This window comes from Calliopsis andreniformis, chromosome 12 (genome assembly GCF_051401765.1).
Source record: "Calliopsis andreniformis isolate RMS-2024a chromosome 12, iyCalAndr_principal, whole genome shotgun sequence".
In the NCBI taxonomy this organism is placed as follows: Eukaryota; Metazoa; Arthropoda; class Insecta; order Hymenoptera; family Andrenidae; genus Calliopsis; species Calliopsis andreniformis.
In genome coordinates this window covers 14,885,668-14,911,671 of record NC_135073.1, presented here as the reverse complement: position 1 = coordinate 14,911,671, position 26,004 = coordinate 14,885,668, and the positions used below count along the sequence as shown (strand labels likewise).

Genomic DNA, 26,004 nt, shown 5'->3' with positions numbered 1-26,004 from the left:
TTGAATTATTCAGCGAGTCGGGAAAGAGGCTACTGCCTTGTCCTCCTGCGTTTTCCACTCGCGGGTCGTGGCCTATTAACATTCTATTTAACACATTCTCTACAACGTGTACCGTTTTTGGTACACGCCGAAAATCTGCGAGCTGCTGCTCACGCGCCATCGCGTGAGATACCTGTGTTGAGTTAACGGCGAGTAGCATGGCTGGCAGTTTCACGATGGTTCGTCGTTTACACTCGGCAGCGAGCGTGTTAATGGAATGAAAGAATTCCTCAGGAAACAGGCCCCAAATAGGCCAACTTGGATAGGACTTAGAGTGTCAAAGATCGAAGCCCCAATTTCAAGGCGTTTTCTCATTCACGTCAGAGTCAAAGTCGAGAACCCCGTCTCGAAAGTTCGCCAGGTACAGACCGCTTCCGGGACGCGTAAATTCACCAGTGGATCCCTACTTTCGCAGCTCGCCAGGCTCTCGAACTCGACAGAGTACGTAAATCCTGAGGACGATCGAACGACTCGAAACACAGATGCCAGCGCCGTCCAGGCTCCCTTGAAACTTCGTCCCTGGAGGAAGGTCCTGTCGGTATACGACCGCTTCCACCCCATCGTGCACGGGTGTACGCGTGTACCTGCTGGCGTAGAGAGCCGATGCACACGGAGCAGTGGGCTCACGGAGATCCACGCACACAGTTACCCTGGCGGGAGCTTTCTCGAGGGCTGCGACAAGTTGGAAGCCCGTTGTTGCCTCGGAATCCGTATTTAGAATCCCTGAACAGAGTTCAGGCTGCACGTTGACCGCACGAAATCCTGCAGCGTTCTCACCTTCCTTGCGACTGGCCCTCTGTCGCGAGCGCCGACGACAGCTAGGTCGACTTCAAAGAACTTTCGGTGGGAACGTGTGACGGAAAGTCACGTCACCGTGAATCTCGGGGAAGGTTGCAGAAGGTGTAACAGATGGGTATCATACGAACGCTAGTCAGCTATCGGGGATAGTTTGCGAGGAAGGCTTCCCTCGGATATTGGACGCGAAGGACGAATGGATAGGTTGACAGAGTTTTGCTTTCGTATCCAGCTGGAATTGGAATTGGATCTGAGTTCACGTTCTGTCAAGTTTCCTCAGTTCTTCGACTATTCAGCTCGATGGAAGGTACTCAGAGGAGACCCTCTAGCCTTTTCTGTAACATAATCGACACTGTCGTCGATTCACGCATCGTTCCCTCTTTCGTGTTCACTTTGCCACGTATCCACGGGCCAGAAAAGCGTTAACAGGGCCCGGCAATTTCGTTTGAATATTTTTCCTAGGAATGACACGGTGTCGTTACACCGAGCGTCGTCATTTCAGCGTCGTCATTTTCGCCAGATGCAGCGAGGCGTTGCGGCGCAGCCGGAGAAGAGAGAGAGTGCACTCGTTAAAAAACTTTTCGCGGCATTCATTCGAATGCACTCGCGTCAAAGTGCGATACACGAGGGTCAGACGAGAGAGCGCTGGTAAAAAGATGGGAGATTTCCGTGTCGCCTCGGCGTCGGGACGACGACCTGGGTTATTGCGCGACCCGTGCATCGTCATTATCCTTCCTGTTCGCGCGTTTCCATGAGGAAATTCTTCGTTTTTTTTTCCTCTTTTTCCCCTGCCAAGACAGCCACAGTCGGCGGTAGAATCGCGCAACGTGGAAAAACGCTTTCGGCACAGAAGTTGGGGCGAAGAGTGCACTTCAATTTCGCTGTTCGCGCGAATCGCGATCCTCCCTTTTCGCGTCTCGCTTTGCAGCTGCGACTGACAGCGTAAGCAACGCACAGTCGCGGTTACAATGGCCATGGAACTCGTGTTTGGGCCTCGCAAAGCTAGAACCATCGTTAATTTCGACTCTCTCGTTCGGTCGCGCTGCAGTTAATTAAAACGCAATCACTTTGATCCTTTAAACGAGGTTTTTAGTTCTTCCTGGTTGAATCTCATTTCCAAGAGGCACAGTGTAAAACAGGGAGGAATGATGTCGCTCTGATTGTATATTAACGATTCAGAGTTAAAATTAAAAGTTCGTGGTGTTAACACTTCAAGTGTTATAACAAAGCACGGGCAACAAAAGAGAGGTCCAAAGTGATCGTAACAAAAGATGGAGAAGTGCTAAAGGCCCCAGCTTTGAACGAGGAAGCTGCCGCAGAGTGCGCTCCCTTACGTCAGCTTGAACGCGGCCGTTTTTTTTTCGCCGTGTGCATGTTAGAGGTGCACCGAGAGAATGCACCGGTTGCAAGGCGCAGCTGCGTGTGACGCGCCAACGACACGCTGAAACCGAAGCTTATTCGGCCTGCACAGTAGCAGGGTGTTTTTATCGGAGTAATGTTCGAGGTACGTAATATAATGTCTAGCTGTTCCACAACTTATTACATGATTTAGAGAACGTAAATCACTTTTTGGAGTAGCTGAAGTTGTGAGTCTAAAATGTGAGGCACCATATGGTCCTAATTCTTGTTTAAAATGCAAAATAGCTTCCTCAGCTATTATTCACAGGTTCTCTGTGTTCATACAAATTTTTCTAACGAAATTCTATTTCGTATCAATTTTTCATTATGAACGAAGTGTCTATTGTCTGACCGTGGGTGTCAATGCAGACGCTAGCGTGTATCGATTTCCAATCCCTCTCGATATTATCGAGGCACGCTTAATTAACAGCAAACAAACTGCAGCGTGGAATTATAAGCGGTGGAGGACTAGGGTCGTTCGGTTAACCGTGATGCAGGGGCAGGAATGGGGCAAGAAATTACCTCGAGCCTATAAAATATAACATTTCTTTGCTCCCGTCGAGAAATCCATTCTTCCGTGACCAACGATTTCGTTCTCGTTTACAGTGAATACTTTGAAACCCTTTACGATAATGGAAAGCATCGGGACACCGTAAAATTGGCATTTCCCCGTGCCTGTTCTGCCCAACACGCTTGTCCACGACTATTCTTCTACGTACTTCCGTTGAATCGATGGCGATAGGCTACTGGGAGTTGAATTTGGTTTTTGACTCGTTTTTGTGAAACTTGATACAATGGTTAACTAAAATCCAGGGATTTGAATCCTCTTCTAGCCTCTTCCAAGACCAACCTTCATTTTCTTTGTATAATAACATTATTACATAATTAAACTCTTACATTCTTCAATGCATGTCTCACGTATTTCACACGGGGCTCTCGTCGCAGGATAGAACCTCATAACCTAGGCATCACGGCTGTCGTCTCCAAGGAAAAAAGGTAACGAGCTAATATCCAAGGTGTAACGATCACAATGTCTGCAGCGACAGGTAAAAAGTCGTTCGGCGGTGATGCTATAATTTTAGTCAGCAAGAAATCCGTCGTTGATGCGCGTTATTCGCGGAAAGTCCTAACAGCGCTCTAAAATGGCATTGTGGCGCGTCGGTATGGAACTAATGAACTCACGACGGGGCTTTCACGGCCAGAGTTATTACAGCCCCTCTCCCAGACTATAGAGCTCCTCTCGTCCTTGCCCCCGTGGCAGTCTTCTGCTTCTCGTTCCTCGGAGTACTTCTCCTTCTGCCTTTTCCTCCTTCCTCGAGACGCGCACCGTCTGCGCCCTTCGTCACCGACCCGGACACGATGGCTGACCGGTATTATGGCAGATCTATCGTTCCTCCGTCTAAATAAACCCGGACCTAGTTTTACGACCCTTTCTTCTCGCTGTTACTCTTCTTAGCAGCTCTTTTTATCTCGTTCGAGCATCTTGCGAGCTGGTTACAGTACTCCGCGAGGAGCAATTGTTGCTGGTACGTGAATTATGAAGTACTGATGCGCAGGTCTGGTGTGTCGGAGCGATTCATGATGCTTGAATATTCTTTCTCGAGACAAGTATTTTCACTTCAGATCCTTACGTGTATCATTTGGAACGGTCTGTCGACATGCAGGTGCTTCGAAACAATTTTCAAAATCTGGGCCTATTTGACTCCATTCTCCACTTCAAAATTGTTCTACAGGATTTCAGTATTAAAATTTCTGTGAAGACTTCGCTCTTATATTTCTTTCCCTCCTGTATTGAATTAGTTTAATCATTCACCCCAGCTCGCAACAATCCTCACAATCCTCCCCCTGTTCCTCCATTGAAAGCGAAACAAAATTCTTCAGCACGCCGTCCGTCACTCGAAAAGAAGATACTCCCGCGCCACTTCAGCCATTTTCGCGGCCATTAAACCGCGCCTCGTTACGTCAACGGAGAAAAGCCACGTCCCGGAAGAATGCGTCGCGGGAGACGCGCGGCATGGCGAGGGGGCGGCTCTTCCTCGAAGAAAGTCGCGCCTTTAAATTCGCTAATTTGCTTTGAAAAGAAACCTCCAGGCGGCAGATTTTCCGCGGGATAAATTTCCGCGAGATGGGGGAGCAGAGGAGAGAAGGATCGACAAAGAGAAGTCAGAGAGCAGGGCTATCTTGGGCCTCCTTTTCAGCAACCGAGGAGCAACGTGGCCTCTCCTCCACGATGTCTCATTGTTTGCGTCCCCCTGTATACACGCCTATACAGAGGCGCGCCCTTTATCTTAATTCCATTACAGTTCGCGACACGGCCTACCAACTGCGCTAATGCATCCCCTTCACTCGGCCAACCCTCCTTGCGACGCTTCGACTCGTCACTGTAATTCCGTGCGAGCTACTTTGACGTGTCCTTGACTCACGCCGCTTAGAAACCTCGACAGACCCTCCCCTCTCGGGTTCCTTATTCATTCGCGGGTAATTCAAGCCCTCCCCGAGGCCCTATCGCTGATGGCTGACGTGGCATTCGGCGTTGTTTCTTCGATACGGAGTCGTGACTCCTGTATTTTATTCAGTTTTCCCATTGTTCGACGATTTCACTGGCTAATTAGCCTTCCATTGAGCACAGCCGACTGCAATCGAAATGAAAGCGACTGGGTGTTTTGCTAGGGATTGACCACCTGGGTGCTACTGTCGCCTTTGAGAGGGAATGAGGGGAAGCTGGACTGTTTCGATAAATACATGATACAGTTAATAATATTTTTGAATCGGGTATAATGAAGTACTTTTTTTGATTGTGATTATGTATTTTGCAGGGAAGTGATTTGAGCCCCTTGAGTTGGGTGAATGAATATATCTGACACCCTAAATTAGTTAGATAGGATAGGCTAAGTCCTAAATGGGAATTATATAAGATATTTCTAAGTAATAAGAAAAAATTTGTTCGAATTTGCACAAATTTTCATCTAACTTATAGGGTTAAGATCGCTTGAATACTTCAATTCTGCCAACTTTTCCGAAAGTGTCTACTAACACTCCAATTTTCTGTTCTGTTCCAGAGAGGTACGACACCGCATACGCCTGCGAGGGCAAGACACTGTGGATCGAATGCGGCGAGGGAAAGCTGATCCACCTGATCAGAGCGAACTACGGGAGGTTCTCGATAACGATATGCAACGAGCACGGGAACACCGACTGGAGCGTCAACTGCATGTCGCCCAAGTCGTTCCGCGTGCTGAACAACGAGTAAGTATTTTTCCACGATTGGCGTTCTCGCTTCCCGCGTACACACAAGTGGTCCTCGAGACACAATCGTGTCATCCCCTTCTCCACGAGCACATCCTCTCACGCCTGTATCCCCGCGGATCGCGTCGAGGAATCTTATAGGTGCCAGAACCGATCCTCCGAAAGAAGGGAAAAGAAAGGGGGAGCGAAGGAAAAATCGGGACGCGAGAGCGGACATTTTCTACCCCTCTAATGAGTCGAGCAGCACCAATTAAAGGAGACGTCCGATCCGAGATCGAGCGTAGATCGCGCTTGTCACTCGGCTCCCCGGGGTTATCGAGCGATCCGACTTTCCACGTGGATCGGTATCTTAGACCGACGAAGCTTTTACGACCGTTCCATTCGAGATATCCCCCGTGACACCTGGAGCTTGGCTCGTTCTCTCCGCTGGTAACGAGAAACGCGCTTCCTGAACCGACGCTGCTGTGTGTATATCGATCATAGTCTTCCGATGACCTTGGACAGGGGCTGATCTATACGATCTATCTCGCGCGAATCTCGATTCGATCTCTAGCCGCGGCGATTGGACGGTCTGATCTTAGGGGGATCGAAATGAAAAATTATTAACAGGAGAGTATGCGGAAATTCGAACTGTACGACTTCGCGTGGAAGAGAAATTCTGCTAACGATGCAAGGGGATTGATAATTGTAATGTTTCGATAAAAGTTTATCCTGGAGATCGATTGTCAAAATATCACGTTAATTAACTCTATTTTCCACGAATTTTAATCTGGAAATTCCATTACGATTGCTTAAAAAGAACTTTCACTAGATTCGAGATTCTAAGTTCGCAATATCTTCGTAAGAGAGTTACCTAATGACTTAAATTACGTAAAATATGGAAAGTTCAAGGATCGGAAGTTCTATGTTCAGTATCTACCACATGACCAAATAAGAAGAATCGCAGTCTCGGTGTTTAAGCAAATATCCTGGGGAAAGAAATATACCATAGGTCGTTCAGGAGCCAATACAAGCCGAAGAATGTCTAATTAAAAACAGTCTGCTCGGAAATTCTCATTGGGGGGCGGAAAGTCAGCCCTCGTTCATTAGCCACGCGCGATTCTATACTAAACGGGGGCCCTCGGACGACGAAGGGAAATTTGTCGTGACCAGGACGATACGAACCCCCGGAGGAGAGGAGGATTGGTACCGTGAAGGGTTTCTCGACGCGCTGCGCATCTCCCTTCGCCTCCTCTGTCCACGGAAATGGAGCAAAGAGAGCACGGAGTCGAGATCGCAAGGAAATAAACGGAGGAAAAGGATACACGTCCGGGGAAGAAGGAAAATGAGGAAGGAGTGGACGGCTTCATATGGTCCGGCGAACTGGCCAATTGCTTGACCATTGAAGAGCGTATTTCACGGCGGATCAGCGCGGTAGGAAGAATCGCAAACTCAGCGATCGCTTCTCTATCCCGGTCCCCGCGAACATCCACTCCATTCCCTTCGATATCTCCCGTGTCCCTCCTACGTCGCACGTATCCACACACGTACTCGCACAGAAACACTCCCGTACGAGGCACACGGGAAACGGTACGCGTTTTACACGCGCATTTCCCGCGCGTCACACGATCCACGCTCCCACGAGATCCCTTGTCCTGGGACACCCAATCTGACGAAACGTCCTGAGGATTCCTACCCCTATTCCGTCTTCCTCCCTCCGTTTTCTCTTACGTTGGTTTCTTTGGTTTTCGTTGTTAAACGAATCGCGGCGATATCGTGAAAGTCTGCATCGGTTGGTTACGTTTCATTGGAGAGTATAGAGAAGCAGGGAGAGACAGAGAGAGAGAGAGAGAGAGAAGGTAACGGTGACGCTGGAATTTTTGCAATAATTCATATACTCTGGTTCTAATCGATAATTCGAGGGGAAATTAATTCTCGTTCTCACTGCAGCGGAGTTTATTGTTCATAAGGCGATCTTCGGGACCATAGCGTGAATAATTGCGGTAATCGAAATGACGCGTCGAAATCGTTTCCCTCGGAGTCATCCTCGTTGAGAAACTAAAACCGCGTTGTTAACCGAAAAAAGGAGCGGAGCGAGATCGTGCTAATCGAGTACAAGAACCGCGAAGATCGTGTCAAAATCGAATCATGAGGGCCAAGTACGTTCGCAGGAAAAACGTATTTAAAGTTTGGGTACTGTCTAAGGAGCCCAGGGTCGAGTAATAACTTTGGGATTAACTTTAAGTGGAGAAGTTCCGCGTCGTCCGATGCTCGAGTCATACACGCGAGCGTCGCGATTCCGCGCTCTGATGCATCGATGCGTCTCGAAAGACGAAGAGGAGTTCTACGTCAATTTAAGTCCTTCCGCGGGATCGATCGTGAAGATCGCTGATCGTAGTCACCGTTCTACCATGTGACGTAAGTTCGTTATCTCATCTCTCTATCTCTCTCAGATTCGTCTATCCTCCCCAGTGCTCTCCAAGCGAATCAATCTAGACGGCGGTGAATTTTCTTCCTTTCACTCCCCGTGTTTCAAAACGTACGGAATCGAAGAATTTTGCGCGACGATACATCGATAGCCGCGTTTCGCCGATATCTGGCGATATTAAAACAGAGTGCCAAAGAAGACGGTTCTACGAACCTCGGTATAAAGTGTGCATCGAGAGTCCGTTTAATTTTGCAAGCTGGAGTGAATATTTCTCTCTTTTATTCATGTTCCATTTTCTAAAAGCAGGGTAAAAAACCCCGCCTTTAAAGGAGCAAATTATTACGCTGGAGTAATGACTCTTTCTGCTTTTCATTATATTTGCGTAGGAGGGTTTATTAGAACCGTCTGATCTGGCACACGGAGAATTTTCCTCCGAACGAATCGAGAATCAACGGTGCAACGTATATGCGAGTCTGATTTAGCAACGGGTTTTCAGTTCGATTCGCTGAGAAACTTCGTTCTCCGCAGTCGTATTCCCGCATTCTTTAAGCAGCTTTCTTTCTTGTTTTTTTTTTCCTTTTTGGTTTGTTCCCGTCCCTCTTCTCTGATAATCAGTCCACTGTGTAACTTTTAACCCGTTCCGTCCTCTAACGCTGGGTGTGGTTCGTGTAAAGTGCATCCCCGTAAGAATTCACACGCATGTACATACTCGCTTGAGACATTTAACGCAAGGTGGTTTGGAGACCTCGCTGCGTTCCTGCAGATCCTTTTGTGGGATAGCGGAACCTTGTTTCCGTGGTTAACACGTTGACTGCCACGGGTGAGTCGAAGTATTGTATCGGTTCGACAGGCGTGAGGAACTTGGAGAATGTAGAACCAGTTCAGAGTAAAATGAAAAAAAAAAGTGACTGTATAAAAAATAAATTAAATTCAGAATTTTTAGAAATTGTTGAAGCTACTCTGTATTCGTTAGAATTTTGCCTGAACGTTGTTACAATACTTCGAATCTGGTAAATCCTCTCCTGGCAGCCAAGCGTTCCACTAACTCTCCTTCCTAACATCGTACTCCAGGGATCTCCTTCTGGAGGTAAGCAAAATGGAGCAAGCGTATCCTAAGCGTCAAGGGACAAGTAGCTGTAATTCTGACCGACGGTAACACTCTCCCTCTTTTCTCGCAAGTTACACTCTCGGGCACCTTCTCTTAATGCATCTACCTTATCTCGTTGTAGCGATACTAGACAAGAAATCTGCAATATATGGTACTGCACAGAGGATACTTTCTCATGAATAAATAAATTGAAAACGCAAGCTAAAATAGCCTCAACAAATCTACCATCAAAATCAATTCTCATTGAAACATCCTCTGGTACCACATCTTACAGAAATCGTAGAAAGAATTCTCTCTGTCTCATTGGGTGGCAATGGTGCTTCTCTCTCCACGTTTATCTATTCCAATTATGCCAAGACCAGTTAATCTCTCTCGCCCAACGCCACGAGCCATTCACTATTCGCGAACAAGCCCTGGGGAAGACCAACGACGAACGTCCACTTTGCGCGTCCAGCCGAAACGACGTCCGTCGCGGTCAGGCCGCGGCTGTGAAAAGCGGAAATTTCCTCGTGGGGGATTGCCGCTTAATCGCGGGAAAAGACCGATCGCGGATTAACCGACGGACAAAGCCGGAAGCTCGGCGTCGAAACGACGGATTGACGCGCGTGCTGAGAGCGAGAGCTCGGTCGGAGGTAGAGATTTATCAGGCTGGGCGGGGAACGTTCGAGATTACGATTTAAGTGAAACCCCGGACGGGGTCGAGGGGAGGGCTTTGCAGGGGGACGATTAATGAAATTGAACGGGCCAGGGGTCGGGCTGCGAAATTCCGTCCGCGGAATTAATGACGGCCCGGTGCGTAACCGTGGAAATGTTCATTACCCCGTTGAGAAATGACGCGAGCCTCGCTGGATTTTTCGCTCTTAATCTGCCACGGGATATGGCGGGCAATTTGGATCGGGAAAGAATGACCAATTCGCAGACCTCGGAAATTAGCCCTATTTCGTTTTACGCCGGCTCTCACCTGGTGGGAATGGCTGAATGAGTTTGCAAACCTCGTGTCTGATATGTGATGGTAATAGACTACTCACTACTTGGAGCTTTCGCTCGGGTTCGGATTCTTGCGGAATTTTGTGGGAGAAGATTGAGTTCACTAGCTGTATTAACTTCGAGATGTATAAATAGTTGGATAACGAGTACCTAGCGTGTCGGATATTTTTACTGTGCTAGTTTGGTAGCTGATGGTTGGAACTTTTTTATAGCTACAGATTCGTTTGTGAAATATTATGAAATATGTAGGAATATCAGAGATTAATAGATAGTATAAAAATAGTGTAAAAATTTGCTAATATATATGTTCCATTTGATACTGGTTCCTTGCTACTGGCAGTTCAATATTTCACTACTTATTGTTACATTATCCCGAAGCAAAAATCAATAGAATTCATATTTCCATCTACGATCAGTTGAAATTATACTGTGGTTTCTAGATTTATATTCTGTTCCCAGTAGTTCAACTATAACTGGCTTCAAAAAATACCCAGAACAGTTTAGTCTACCGACAGTTTGTTAACTTTTCCAGAAATAAGTGACGAGATTTGAAATTCTTTCGAATATACGAATGGAAAGGAAGTGCGATAAAAATCGAACGCGAGGAACATTTTCGCGCGTCATAGTCGAGCGAATAAACAGGTACACCTGGCAAGGCAAAACGTATCACGTCGGAGTGTTGAGAAAGGTAGCCAGCAAGACCTCGAAGGAAGGCTGTTACCATCCAGGACTTTCTGGGAACGAATTCTTTCCTCGACGTTGCGCAATCGCGGCGTAATTACATTGCGCTAATAGCCACTCGATGATTCGACTCTCGTCGTTAACTGGAGCCGACGAGGGAACCAGTTCGAAAACTTCAGGAACCTCGAGCATTCTTTCCTATCGACTTTTTTTTTGTCCGTTCATCACGATACCACGACCGAGAAGAGTGTTGTAGCGAAGACGTGCTTCCATTTCTCAACGCTTTGCTTCGAATCAAGGAAACAGAGGAACTGACGTAGATAGCGAAATTTTTTCAGCGACGCTCAATTTGATCAATAAACCCGTCGAGTATTTAACCGGGCAATATTTAAAAACAAAAAGGCAAATATCAAAATTTCATTTTATTTTCACGTCAATGTTTCCATTCGAGCCTACCAGAATAATCAATACGATTCTCTCGTTACAGTCGGTAGATTAAATTCAAAGTTTTCCTGGTGCTTGTTTGTTCGCCAATTAATAACGACCGATCGACAGGACAAGGGAAAAACAGAATGAGGGGTCTTGTGCGTAGAGAGCAGAGAGGAAAGAGATTTCTTCACGGTGCACGGGGATGTGTTACGGGCGTAATCGATCCGTCGTAGATATATTAAACAATTTTACGATTCGTCATCGTGCTCGATGAGGATAATTAACCGTGGCGAGGAAACGCGAGAAGAACGTAATTTCGTGGCGCAATCAAGCTGCTCGGAGCCGTCGGTAAACAATTACGAGGAACGTCTCCCTCGAAATGCTATCCTGTTCTGTCTGATATTTATCAAAACACACCCACCTCTAATCATAGAAGAGGAGCAGGGAAAAAGGGAAAAAGCATCAATGGCCTTCCTGTATCCGGTCAATAAACAAGTTTCTATCTTCCCAATCGCTATCAAGAAACAGGACCCACTAAATGAAATGATCACGGCACGTTGTTCTCGCATCGGGGAAATTCTGGGAGTGGTTTCGTGTTTATGCTTCATTTCGACGCGAGAGCTTCTTTCCGTAACGGGTTCCTCGCGTTCTGGCTAATACGAAAATCAGAAAGGGAACAGTAGCTTTCCGGGGGAATTGATGAAATTCCACTACCAAGCGTTCTCATAGTCGTTCGAGACATGTATTACTAAACAACCAAGTGGAGTAAATTCCACTTCTGTGTGGTTTGAGTATTCTGCTCTGAGTACTTAGGCGATCACTGTTACGCTGGTATTTTGTTCGAATGAGACAGAATTAGTTCCAGTGAACTAAAAGCTAATAATTCCGACCGAGTGAGCACTAAAAGATGAAATGAAACGCCCATCCATCGTTAATCGTCTTTATACCCTGACGTTGACCTTGTCTGTAACCGAAAGTCACCTAATAACAGAAGCTATTTAATCTTCCTCCAAGTCTCACTTATTCACTAATTACTTTTTTCCACGCTCTTTTTTGCTGTTGCCGCAGACCTCGTTGAGACTTCATCTTTCGACGAAGTGACTCGGCTTTCAAAATAAAGAAGGTCCAAAGAGAAATTAAAATCGTTCGATGGACGGTCGGGAAAGCAGCCTCTCGAGTTAATTTCGCGCGAGCCAAACTCCCTGGTAATTGCATTCGCGCGGAATAAACCGTGTCAATCTCTCGATCGATCGAAAGTTACAAACCACCGCGGCCATCTAGTCCGATTTCCTTTAATTCGATCAATCGACTGTATTTTTCCCCGTCCCCAAATCTCGGCCGCGTATTTAACGTAAACTAATTGCAGCCGCGTGAATCCCCCTGGGTAATCGCATTAGACGAAATTAGCTCTCTTCGAAAGACGATAACGCGATAACAGTCTCTGTCGCGTACACTCTTCGACCTCTCGACTTTGAACCCCGACCAGCTTTTCACTTTTTTCTTTGACGTCGTTCGATCAGCAGTTTTTTCTGGAACCACTTCCCACTGCTCAGTCTTTTTACTCAAAATACATTCGAGCAGATTTGTCAGCCGCTGAATTTTCTTTTAAAGGACGAGCGTGGCTCTTTGGGGATTTTCATTAGTTCCCCAAATTGACGGCTAAAACGCGGATGAACTCTGGCTGTAATTGACGATTAAGCACTGAACCGGCGATAAACTATTAACACATTGCGGCTCGGACGTCAAACCGTCGCCACAGAGCGGCTTAGTCGTGGATAGAATCGATGACACTCAGCCATATTTTCCGTGTTCGTAGACCTTCTCGCTTATTCCATACAAAACCATAAAAATAAAAATTATCGTCCGAATAAATCTGTGGTTGCTAGGCAAAATATCATTCAACGTTTTCAATCTTTATTCTATATTATGGATTTGCAACTATCGAAGAATACTCAAGAAACAAATTAGCATAAGTGATCGCCTGATTACATTAAGCAAAATATCAGAACCCCACGTACCCCGATAAGAGACACTAAACGAAGTACGAAATTCTAAAGAAGTATTTTCTGAGATGATGTGTTTCGCAGGAAGACAATTCGAAGATTGTCGAAAGCACGTTTGAACCAGTTTGCGCCCCGTCCCGAGGATAAATTCCGCCTAAATATAAGCACGTAACCAGGGCGCGGGGTTACGTGTACGTACCCTCGAGTTCTCCCGACAAAACTCGTTTAATCCTCTGGCAGATTAAGAGGAAGAGACCCGAGCGAGGGAGAAAGAGAGAAACGTAGAGACAGAGATCTCTCCCAGTTAGGTACTTAAAAGTATTCCAATCACGGGAACGCGGAGGAAGTCCGACGAATATTTCTCGTTACACGCGCGGAATGGGGCTGCGCCCGACCTCCAGACAGGTGGACGCAGGGTGGAAACGGTAGAACGAGTACAGGTGGAGTCGAAAAGAGGGTGAAAACTAAGTGAGAAATTGCGAGGGAAAGCTGTACGCGCTCCAAGTCCGAGTTTTCGCCGTTTGCTCGGCGAATGAGACGCTGTAGATACGCAATGTACATATATCGCACTTTCCGTGATATCCTTGCTCCATCTTGACACACAAGCGACCAATTGCATGCCTCTGTGTTATTATATTATGTGTACTTGCGAAGAGACTCGCGGGATATTTGTGCGCTGGTTGCAGCCACGATCGTGCACGTTCTCTGTGGATCTTTGCAACGCTTTGCGCTGGCCAGTTTGCGGATTCGTTGCAATGATACCTTGAAAAATTCTACTGAATGAACTGTTCAAGTTGTGACAGCTGATTTTAGTTATTGACTGCTGTAAAATATTCACGATCGTGGCGGTAACTTGAATGTTCGCGAAAGGAGATCTTATATTGTGAATTGTTTGCAAGATTATTTAGTGGATCGTGGTTTTAGTGTCTAGTTACTGTATTTCATCTTAGAAATGAAAAGTTAAGATCTCCCTTCGCGAGGCTACTATTCCAGGTCTAATCTTTAATGAAAATAAGATATACATACGTATAAATAAAACAACGCCACGTGTGCTACCATGGATCTTTCCCTTTTCTCTTGTCACCGTCCAGAATGCTACGAAGAGATGCTCCTGTGTTGTGTTCTATTGTTTTTCTGTACCTCCACACGACCATCGTATACATTGTTACATGATGTCTGCGAAGGAAATATCCTCAGGGAAAATTCTTGGAAAAGAGGCTTTTTCGTTGACATTCGGCACCCTTTCGTCTCGCGATATTCGCTGAACCTCACTACTATCAACCTCGGCTACTCTCTGGAATTCACATAAATCTTTGTGCTAATCTCTTTACTTTCCTCTAATAGAATTACGATTTTGAAATAAATTAATTGAAATAGACGCACGGCGAGGCATTAAAAGCATCAGAGATTTATTTACCTACTAAAAAATCAGTGATAACCAAGTTTAGCATTGCGGAAACGCGATATCATTTGACTGGGATATTTTATGCGCTCCTATAGGCAAACAAATGCGTAACACACACGTTTAGGAATCTCGTGTATGCTAAAAACTGGGAATGAAGTATGAAATTACATGACTCGTCGAGTCGTGGATAAACGAGGCTAGTAAAACATCCGGATCGAACGGATCTCGCAGCGAAATACGTGGACAAGGCAAAATCCATTAATTCCTCGGGAGTAAAGCAAATCAATGATGGTACTTACACGGACCTCGTTTCCAGGCTTCCCATGTCTTGCATACAAACTACATTCCTGCGTTATATATCTTTTTCTCGCAAAAAGATAATGATTATCTATATTATCGATACAGGATAATATAAATTATAAATGCAACATAAACTCTAATAAAAATGTTCTCCTCGTTTCGCTAATAAGAGGAAAATCGAAAAACCACAGCAACACGTTCAAGTCCACGGGCCACTAGTATTTAAAAGTGCCAAATACCTTCCGCAAAAGGCACTCCGAGCCCCACACACGCGAAACGTTAATGTTCTTTCATGAACACGCGTGTGTAAATCGAATGAACGAACCGTTCGAGTTTCTCAAAGCGACCGATTTTCAATTTCCCCCCCCCCCCCCCGGCTGCCCCGCTCCTTTTTGCTTTGATTCACGTCCAGCGATCGTGGAGCGCGACGTTCACGCGCGGCCTCTCTCCCTCTTTCGCGTCAAAGGGAAATCCCGTTTCTGTCAGCCGATTTTCGGCGGTCCACGCGCGCCCCGTCCCTTCCAGCCTTCGCGAGCGAATCCGACGAGGCTCGCTTGCACAAAGAAATTCCTCCGACGATTAAAAAGTCGCGCGCGACTCTCGATAAAACAGGAAACGCTCCACTTTTCTACGAGCTTTCCACCCCCTCCAGCTACTCCGCTTTCTTTGCGCATCGAAAGCCTTAGGCGCGACTCGGCTACCGTTTAAGGTTGATTTTTCGTGGTCCCCTAAATCGCGTAGATAGCTTAATTTATTTTTCGTTGATACGAGTAGCAGTGAAATTTCACTAAAAGTCGACCCCTAGGATTAACCGAACGTGGTCATCTAAAGGTCGTTTCCCTGTGTTATGGTTCCGTTACGATCTCCCGTCGGTTTTCGTGTTTTCGGTTAAAACTGAATCCGTGTATGTCCGCGCAGACCTAATTTCGCGCGGCCATTTGCCCGCGAATGGCGCTTTCGTGTCGCTCAATCGGAGCTCCGCTCGATTGAACCGCGAGAAGATATATTTTTGGCAGAACGAACTTCCACTCGCGGGTTTAAAGGCTATATGACTACGTAAATTATGTCGCTGTGAAATAGCGTCGGAAAATGGGTCGATATGCATAAAATAATATACTGATACATACTTCGTTGAGTTTAAGCATTCATGAGACTACAGAGGAACAAGTAAATGCAATTTGAATACGAGTAATGGGACAAACGTTAGCACGAACTGTGCGTTATTTCTTTCAATCATTTTCGCGTGTTGAATACGCCTGTGTCTCGACGTCCTTTAGTAAGAGAGTACTGAGCCTGTAAGACGGTTCGTGTGAAAGGTTTCCCTGGTCGTGAGATGTACTTCGTCGCCCTTAGGTGTCGCGTGACACCCCATCGTCGCGGAGCCGAGTTCCCTTTCGCGTTATTAAATGCTGCCGGCATAAATAAGGATATCGTAAATCATCGGGCAGAACTTTAGATAGAAGAAAAACGCCGGATCCCCAGATATCATTTGAATAAACTTTTGCGGAACGCTTTGGCGGGCTGGGCTTTATTTGAAAGGTAGATCAGATCAGCGAGATTTAATGGCCCTTCTTTGTGGTAGGGTCGACCGTTTTTTTAGATCGGTAGCCTTGTTTCGCGTTAAAAAAGGAATTTCACATGGGATTGCACACGAATACCGTTAGCGGGCCGCAATAGCCGCCTCGGCGCAAGTTATTCAATTTTTAAGCATCTCGAATGTTGCTCCGCGGTAAACCGCTGGAGTTGTATTCACAGTCTGCGGTATGAAATACTAGCTCTGACTTGAAGCACTCTGCGTACACAGCGATAACAATGAATTTAGTATGCCGTCGGATGTAAATATCGCTGTGCTCGAAAGTGTTGAATCGGGGAAGATGAACGGCGGCCCGTGTGGACCGTGCTTAAGCATACACAGTGGAGCAGGTCCGCGAAAAATCAGACGGCACCTATCGACAGGTCCGCGCTGCGTCAGTACATACATCTAATCAATTACATACAAAGTTCTAGTGTTGTAAATTACTGAAGATTCATACCTAGCCTCACCCTATCTACACAATTCTCTTTCAACTTCACCTCACCAAACATCGATTCTTCTAGATCACAATTTTTCTGTAAATATCTCTGCAAAACGCTCCACATGTCTGTTGCCTCAAAATATCGAGTACCCTATTCTTTCTGTCCAGAACGGTATTTATGATCGATACATACTATAGTGGGGGGAAGCGTATCTAAAAGCTCATTGAAATTGAAATTTTAATATGGCGTCGAAGACGGGCTGCAAACAAGTCCTTTGTAAAGAGTAAAACAGCCGCTTAACCGATACGCGATACTCGTCAAAGCTTCCATGCATACGTTACTGCGAGCTGTTTCTTTGTAACGCCTGCTTTTCGCCGTATTTTCCGCGTCCAGCTCGCGTGCGTGGAAAAGGTCATGCTCGGTCGGCCAGGCGTCCGCCTGGGGGGTCGAAAATTCCTTTTCGTGTCCCGAAACGTTCGGCTGGCGAAAAATCACAGGGGTTACGGGCGAAGGAACGACGGGGCGAGCTGTGAACCGGTCGAAACACATTAAATCCGTTCCACGCGAGACGCGGAAGGCCTCTGAATCATCGTGGAATCGATGATTAAAATGGCAACGACCAGCGATACGATGGCGCGCAAACGCGACCGGATGAAGACGAACGCTAAAAGGGGGAAGTTGAAGGAAACCGAAGGCCTTAATAACGTGCGGCGCAACATCCGCGAAATGGCGATTTTTCGTGCCCGCTCGTAGTTTATCCGTCTGGAATTACGTTTACCCTCGCTCGGGGGAGGACAAGCCCCGGTCGAAGGGGAGCACCGAGGAAATTTACTTGAAAATACGCGTTCTTTTTGGACACTGGATCGATCAACTCTCGGGTTTCGTTATTTATCGTTTCATGTTTCGTTGGTGATGAGGAATAAACTACATATTTAGATGCTCGATAGATTTATACGCGTACAATGTATGTTGATAGTAATGCTGGGAATATTAAGCAGCAGGCCAGAATTACATGAATAGAGTATGCAAACACGAGCGAGGTGATAATGAATGCAAGATTTTATGTAAATTGCTATTCCAAAAACCGAATCCGCTTGCTATCGGTTCTTGTAAATATAGGACTCTGTATGTGCCCCGAACTCGTCGCTGTCCAAAAGAGGAGCGTCCAAACGAAGGGTGGGCGCCGTGGAGAATGGAGAATCGAGTCGATAATAGAAAGGGCTTCGTTCCGTTTCTTCTCCCCGAGTAACGTAGTAATCTACGACCGTGGGGGCCAATTACGCGGAGTAACCGGAACTTCCCATGGGCTGTCGATACACGCCACTCGAATCACGACAAATTGACGCGACCTCCCTCGCAAAGTCAACGGGAATTCCGCCCTTTCGCTCACCGCCGATCGATCGCTGCGTCCGCGCGCGCGAATTAATCCTTCCGACTCGAAAGAACGTATTCTCGTTTTTTCCCCGTGTCCCTCACGGTTTGTTCGCTGTATCTCGCCCCTGCGTGGTCGGGGAAAACTCGTGTACTGTGCAGGAAAAGAACGGGGAAGGGTGGAAAAAAAAAATGTTTCGAAGAGAATGGCAGCGCGGGATCCGAGCCGCGAAATTTCCACGTGCAAAACCATCGAGCGATGGAGCCGGTTAATCCTCGAAAATAGTGGCTGCCACGCGAACCGATAACAGGCCGTGTGTGGGCTTTGCACCTGTACTTCCCTCGACCCTACCCGACAATGGGGCCGTGTACTCGATTTAATGGCTCACCCCCCACGGATCGAGATTAAAACGGTGCACACCTTGCTAGGTCTAAGACGGCGAACGCGTTTGTATATCATTCAGAGTGGAAACTGCGCAAGGGGGTTGTAGATTTGGCGGGTTCGGCGGGAGGGAAGCGGGAATGGGGGTATTTTGTTCGATCACGTCAATATGGGGATGCACTGTATTTCTGTTTGCGTTGTACTATTTGTGATTGCATAGAGGGGAAAAGCTACAGCGATGCAAACAGGATATTCGATCAAGTATTAGAATATTTGAGGTGAGGCAAATTCGTTTGGACATCGTTTCTGGGGAAGATTGCTCTTATGAATATTCTATATGTCAGTTTCATGTAATTTTAAATCAATTTCGATTTAACGTAGAAATTTCTGGAATTGGGAGCGATTCTCCGATAAATTTTTCGCTTTGTGACATGTTCGAGAGGTTCGATCTTAACGAAGACACTCGGTAGAAATTCAGGATAATGAATACCAAGAGATGAGGGAAGAAAATCGAAGAACAAGCAGACACGCGGAAGAAAGAATAATCAAAGTGGAAAGCAGTCGATTGAAATCGCAAGAACTCAAAGCTTAAATCGCGAGGCAGCAACGCGCGTTTCAATGGTGTTTCTTCATTAAGTCGAGTGCACTTCCGGCCGCCATCGATCGGTTCGTTACGCCGACTTCCTCCCCCTCGCTTGCGTCGACGGTATTTTTGTAATAGCATTAAACAGCCCGTCCCCTCGCTCGGAATCACGTTTAATTCATTGATTTATTTTTAACGGGACGATTTTGTTTTAAAGAGGCGGAAGCTCCTTTCGACGATAAGACGATTACCTCGCTCCGCATTGAGTCAAACGACGAGCGATCCGCGCGAACAACGACGCGACTACGTCGGATTAGACGCGAAAGAAAACATCTTTGAAGCAACCGAAGATTTGAAAATGAGTAAAGACCCCAGCTTTCAAACAGAAACTCTGACTTCCCCCTAAAGAGCAGTTTCTTAGAACGGGCGTCTCTGCCCCCTTCCGCTGTACTTCGCAAGAGGCAAAGCTTCGAGAGTTCTCCTCCGTGAATCCAGCAATAAGGTACTCTAACGAACAAGGATCTCCTAAAGTACCGTCACCAAGAGGGGGAAGTAGGGGGGTGTACCGTAGAACGTAGAATACCTCTCGAAAGTTTACCATTTCCTGGTACCGATACTCTGTCGCGCTCGTCCATTGAGTACACTCGAAATAAAGTGCGACGCTCGTAAGAATGAATCGACTCGCTTCGGTCGGCGTGATCTTTTTAAACTTCCATCGCTGGTACTAGAGACTTGCGGGCCACGACAAACACTGTGACCGAGTATACTCGCGGGGCCCTCGATCCTGTGCTAGAGTATCGGAGGGACGGTTGGTTCTCTGCATGACGCTCGGTTTTCTGTACATACACGCATCGTGGAGCTGTTAACACGAGACCAAATCGAAATCTGCTACGGGACACACGATGTCACGCGTGCGAGCCTCGTCTGTTTCACCTATTGCGCTTCTAAAACTATCGCAAACCCTTGTTTCTACTAACCCATTGTCCTGTTGTCACTCGCTAACATGCGTACCTCGCGAACGGCCCTTGTCACTGCTAACGCATTTGCGACGGCCATCGCGGCTCGTTGACTCGCTTAAAAATTGCGAACCCGCTTGCAACGGATCGGGTATCGATTTCTCGAATGATGGTTTTCAACGTAGCCTACGTTTTCTTTGGGCGTTGGAAATGGAAATACCGAGAACGCTTTCAGGGTCGTTCTTATCCTCTCATAGACGATGGTGTCCTTTGATTCTCGGTTCGTGACTCCAAGAACGTTGAATCTCTGTTATCATTGTCCTCTGGGGCGACATTCTCTTGCTCACGTGACGATTCCAGGTGCAATTATCGTAATTCCTGTTCGGTGGACGTGCGCAGCGAGATTTTCGAGGAGGACCCGTGTCCCGGAACCGGAAAATACATCGAGGCGCAGTACTATTGCCTAGGTTGGTGCACGCTTCTTTTCATCGACAACTCTATCTTTATCCAACGAGACTTCCGGCGAGACGTAAAGAAATCTGGATCCATGCTTTTTCCATGGTCACTATTGCCTCTAAGAATAACAGTTTACGATCTAGATAGACTCATAGAATATTAAACTTGGAAAAAGCTTGGATCGACGCAAAGGTACGAATACCCCTGAAAAAGTCTCTCGCTACAACCCCTGAATTTCGATGACGGTAAGAGAGAAGGGACAGGATCCATGGTTCAGTGCACTTGGTAAGGGTGTACGATGTACTCATTTCTCGAAACCCGCCCCGCTGCAGGTGCAACGACCAGCAAAACTGCAGCATCGTTGCGTCCACGCTGCAATTCGGCGATCCCTGTCCCAACACGCACAAGTACCTCGAGGCGCATTATCGTTGCGTGTCCGGTAAGTAAGCCTCTGTCATTTTTATACACGCCTTCCCTCTTGCAAGTATTACTGCATTATATATCGTTCATTTTACCATGCAGCCTCTCCTCGGTAGACACTGGAGGAGCAACATAGGCGCCGACTTTCCAATTATTTCTCATAGATCGCGATTTCAGTAATAGAAGCTCGATTCAAAATCCTCTTATCGATTCTACTTTTTCATTAGCTCTTTTTTAATCGAAAAATCGACGTCCATTTTTGCATATTCCGCAAGGATTTCAAGAATCTCCTTTTTTATCGAGAAATTCTCTTGAAATGACGATCTCGTTTTACCTGTTCTTTTTCCACGTGCAAAACCGATCGGATATTCGGTTTTTCATCGAGTCGTGGTAAAAAGTTCGCCATCGACCGCGAGAATCTATTAGAATTTCCCGAAGTCGGCGCTTATGATTCGCGTTGGTAACGTAACTGCAAGCCCGTGTCTCGATAAAGATCTCTCAGCGGTTTGCATCGGCTATGCGCTCTCCAGACAGACGGGGCGTACAGTGAGAGAGGTGAAAAAAGCTAAGAGAAGAGAGAGATGGAAGAGTTCGCGGGGACGTGATCTTTGCAATCGAGAAATCGATCGCGGAGGATCGGTAACGCGAGATACACGCGTCCAACTTTTCTGACGTGTTTCGTATCCGTAATGAAACTCTCTTCCAACGCTGTCCAATAAGAGCAGACAGAGAGAGAGAGAGAGAGAGAGAGAGACAGACAGACTGGAGAGATTGCTGTAAGCGTCGATCGTTACGCTCGATGATACTGCGATTCAACTGTGGCGAAACGACGCCTCGCCACGTTATTGTAAATTTACATCCCCGTCGTTCGACTTCATATACAGTCGTTCGATTAATTTGCCTGGGTAATCGCGTTCTGTTGTCGCTTTTTCTAATAATCGTGTATGTCAAATGAAACTCCGGTATAAACGGTGGCACGGTCGTTTTGTTTAACATTTTTAAACTGATATTTCAACTTATGAGCACGTAATCTATTGAAATTGTTCACCAGAGAGAATTTTCACTTTTAAAAATAACCACTGATAGCTTATTAATTCAAGTAGAATTCTTACCATTGTAACTAACGCCAGATGAACGGTGATTTCAATCTATCCGTATCGGTAGTGGAAGAATATACGAGTAAGTCGTTGAGCTCACGAGAACAATTGTTACCCCAGGCACTGTTAGTAGAAGGGGTGAAATACTGCTATTCGCCCGACGGAACAAGTTACCACGCACTGCACTTTACGACGATCAAACAGACTCTGCCAACACAGGGTGTCAAGGTGACTATTTCGGACCCTGGAGCGTCACCTATCGTTACGACCGACCGAAACCGCCTGGCGACACAATCACTTATTGGGCCATAAACTGTCAACTCTCTGGTCTCTCTGTTTGCCTTTCACGGCTCCCTGCACTCGTCTACGAAGTGATCGATACTCAAGGAGGCTCGATAGATCGGTCTCGGGTCGCTGACGCGTATATTCAAGGGGAGTCGGATCTGTTGGTAACCCCTCTCTCTCTCTCTTTCTCTCTCCATCGTCTCCCACAACGCGCGTATGCCTGTCTCTCTCCCTTGCATAGCCGACTATCGTAACGGACATCGGCGACGTCCGGTATTTTACCTTATCGCCAACCCCTTCGGCCAATAAAGATGACCCCCATAGAGATAGTGCCGCGAAATACGCGGACCATCCCGTTCAGGGATTAACTGCCGTCGCCATCTTGGGTTAAAGATCGTTTTCTCCTCTTAGGCCAGATATAGTCGCGATATCAGCCGCGAGGCAAGGCTAATCTCGTCCTTCGGGCTCGCCTCGCGGCCCAGGGCATACGTTTTCGGGAATATTTCTGTCGCGGGTCGATGCGACGTCACGATTGTTCGGGGCGAGCATTGAAACGTCGGGACTAACAGACGCGAACGATCCGCGATACGGTGCTGCTGGAATGGGCCTGGACGATCCCAGGGAGCGCCAATCGCAGTCGCTGTCTTTCATCGTATCGTTTATCACCTCTTAAGGGGATGATAAAATCATCGCCGGTGATGGAAGCCAATATCGATGGCCTAGTTCGCGGAGCGGAGAAAAGCGAGGGGGAGAATGTAGCTTCACGGATAATGGACTCCAATTTCGCCCCTTTCATCTTTGAGTGATATTTGGATCATTGAAATTGACACGAATTAATTTAACGGCGAGTTTATAATGGTCCTGTCTAAGCATCAAAGCAATCTACTTTTTAAATTGATCGTAGCTAGTGGAATCGATGAATACAAATCAATGAAATTTAAGTTATTGCATTTAACAGTGTCAGACACTTTTACGAGATTATCTTTCATCAGCTGTGTCACTGATTAATTTCCCCTATCACGCGAATAATAATAGGTTTCGTCGAGTTGAAGGACATTTCCATAGCAATTTCACGAGAAATAAAGACTACTCGTTAGTTTCTGGCCATGAGGGAGAAAACGATCCGATGAGGATTGGCGAGAAATTGATGCCCCTTCCCCTGAGGGGGTTTAAAATATCCTCGTCGTTTGAGCCTGGGAAGCTCGTCTACCCCACCCAAATCACTTTCCTTCTTAATTATACTCGGCGTTCGAATCCGATAAGCTCGTAGACGAGCTCTCAGGATCCAAAGCCTGCCCCTCCCTTTCGCGTCTTTCTCGTCTTCGCCACCTCGGTCCCAAACCCCAACCCCTCGCGCTATAGCGTTCCCGACGTTAAAGCGAGCTCGACGAAACACTTGCAGCTGCAACGACCACGACAACGTCCCGTCCGAGCCCGCCGTGGTTCATGACTTCTCAGCCCAGCGTTTGGAGCACGGCTAAGCCGACTGTCAGGCCTCCCTCCAGGATTACGACGCCACCGGCTCAACAACAGCCCCAGCCGCCAACACCGTCCACCCCAGTACTGCCAATAACCACCACCTCAAGGTCAGTACCAGTTTTATTTAAAAAATATTTGAGAAAAAACAAGCTGAATATTTATGTGATTAAAATTTCTTCATAAGTTTGCTTTAAAAGTTCATTTTTTGCCAATTCATAAAAGTGGATTTAAATTCTCGTGCAACGATGTCCATTTTGAAATATCGCAGTAATTTTAGTTGAACATACGTTCAATAATCTTTTTTACTGCACCTGTTCAAACACTGAAATGGTCGAAATAAGCTTCGAAAATGGTCACGTAATTCCGTCGCAATATTGTTCGATGTCAGGCAGAAAAAACAAAGTTCTGTAAAGGTGGTGGGAAATCGAGTTAGCACAGTGCTTTTCGAAAGAGAAATGTTTTTGCTGAGACACGAGTTGAAAGTGACGATCCTCTTGCACTTTGCAGTCCCACGTCGACCAAGTCCCCGGTCGATATGGAAGTCGTCGAGGTGGACCAAGACTTAATACTTCCTGCAAATGTTCCGTCTGCGAATGGAGCGGCGGTGCCACCGATCGTTCCTGAAACCACTCAAGCCACAACCACGTCGACCTTTGCCCCTTGGAGAACGAGTCGAAGGACCACTGGTAAGTTGTTGAATCGCTTAAACGTCCCTTTGAGGTGGGCAATATCAAAGATAAAGTATTAGTGATATTCTGCTAAAACGATATAAGATACATCGCTTAAGCTCCTCTATACTGTGAATAATTGCTGAATCGCGTTATCGATGGCTACACGTAGCTTCTTCTCTTTTCCCTTCATCCTCCATAATGTTCTCTAATATCCTGTCAATACCTATTACTGTAATAAGATTGTATCAATCAAATGATCTCGACGGTTTTGCTAAAGCAAGGCTCGTCGAGATGTGCACAACTGGTTTGCTATATCCGTGGTCGATTATGGTCGACACATCGGTCCGAGCAGAGGGCTTGTCAGCTGTCACTTACACTTGATCGTTTTGAAAGGGTTAATATCGAAAGGGCGTCTCGCTGAAGCTTCCAAATTTCCCTTGACCTGTGATCCAGCTGGCCTTGGAATCAATATCAGCACCCCCTATCATTTTCCTCGTTATCGCGGAACTGCATCTTCCTTGACTTATTATTCCCACCGCTCACCTCCTCAGACGCTCTCACGATTGCATGTTAAAATGCTATTCGAATAGTTGGCGGTGCATAAATCGTATCAGCGAGCCAGCCTTCGACTTGGCGCAACTCGCGAACTCGTAACAATCGCCGCGAAAGATTAAGGCACCCGTGGGTATCCAAAATTCCATTTCCGCGGACCCGATAGGATGTCGCGCGTTAAGCTCGGCCCACTGGGGACTGGACACTAGAATCACATTAAACCCGTGCCATTAACTAAAGCCGAGTAACGGGCCAACTAACGCTCGTAACTAACTCAAATATTCCAGTGCCGAGCACGCTGTACCCGGAGTCTAGCTCGAATGGCCAATGGTACGACTACGGCAGACAAGTGTGTCCCCCGGTGATAGCCAGGAACCTCTCGTGGAACACGACCAGAGCTGGGGACGTGGCTGTTCAGAGTTGTCCAGGTGGTGCAAACGGTCTGGCGCGATGGAGGTGCCGAGCCAAAGGCGACTCCGCCTTCTGGCACAGGGAGACGCCGGATCTGAGCGAGTGTCGTTCGGTCTGGTTGACCACGCTGGAGAACAGGGTGACGGAAGGGGACGTTATCCTAGGGATCAGTCGGGAGCTGTCCCAAGTGACGAACAACAGTCGAGGTTTATACGGGGGCGACATGATGATCACGACGAAGATCATCAAGAACATGGCGGAGAAGATGGCCCAGGACATCAGGACGTACCAGGACGCGAATCAGAGGGAAGTCAGTGTGACGGAGCTGCTTCAGGGGGTCGTGAGGACGGGCAGCAACCTGCTGGACAAGGCGCAAATGGCATCCTGGAAAGACCTGAGCCATCAGGAGCAGATGAGGGTCGCGACCTCCTTATTGATCGGGCTCGAGGAAAATGCATTTTTGTTGGCGGACACGCTGATGCACGAGAAGACGATCACTCACGAGGGAAGGAACATATGTGAGTATT

The 26,004-nt window shown here is 46.9% G+C and overlaps 1 protein-coding gene across 1 annotated transcript in view; it reads left to right on the top strand.

Moving 5' to 3' along the window:
• Positions 1-26,004, top strand: part of LOC143185645 (latrophilin Cirl) — a 259,028-nt gene that overhangs the window by 218,939 nt on the left and 14,085 nt on the right. Inside the window, exons 3-7 of the mRNA XM_076388821.1 lie at positions 5,292-5,478; positions 20,895-21,001; positions 23,767-23,950; positions 24,351-24,529; positions 25,354-25,995. Coding sequence (XP_076244936.1) covers positions 5,292-5,478; positions 20,895-21,001; positions 23,767-23,950; positions 24,351-24,529; positions 25,354-25,995 — 1,299 coding nt within the window. The remainder of the gene's footprint in view (positions 1-5,291; positions 5,479-20,894; positions 21,002-23,766; positions 23,951-24,350; positions 24,530-25,353; positions 25,996-26,004) is intronic.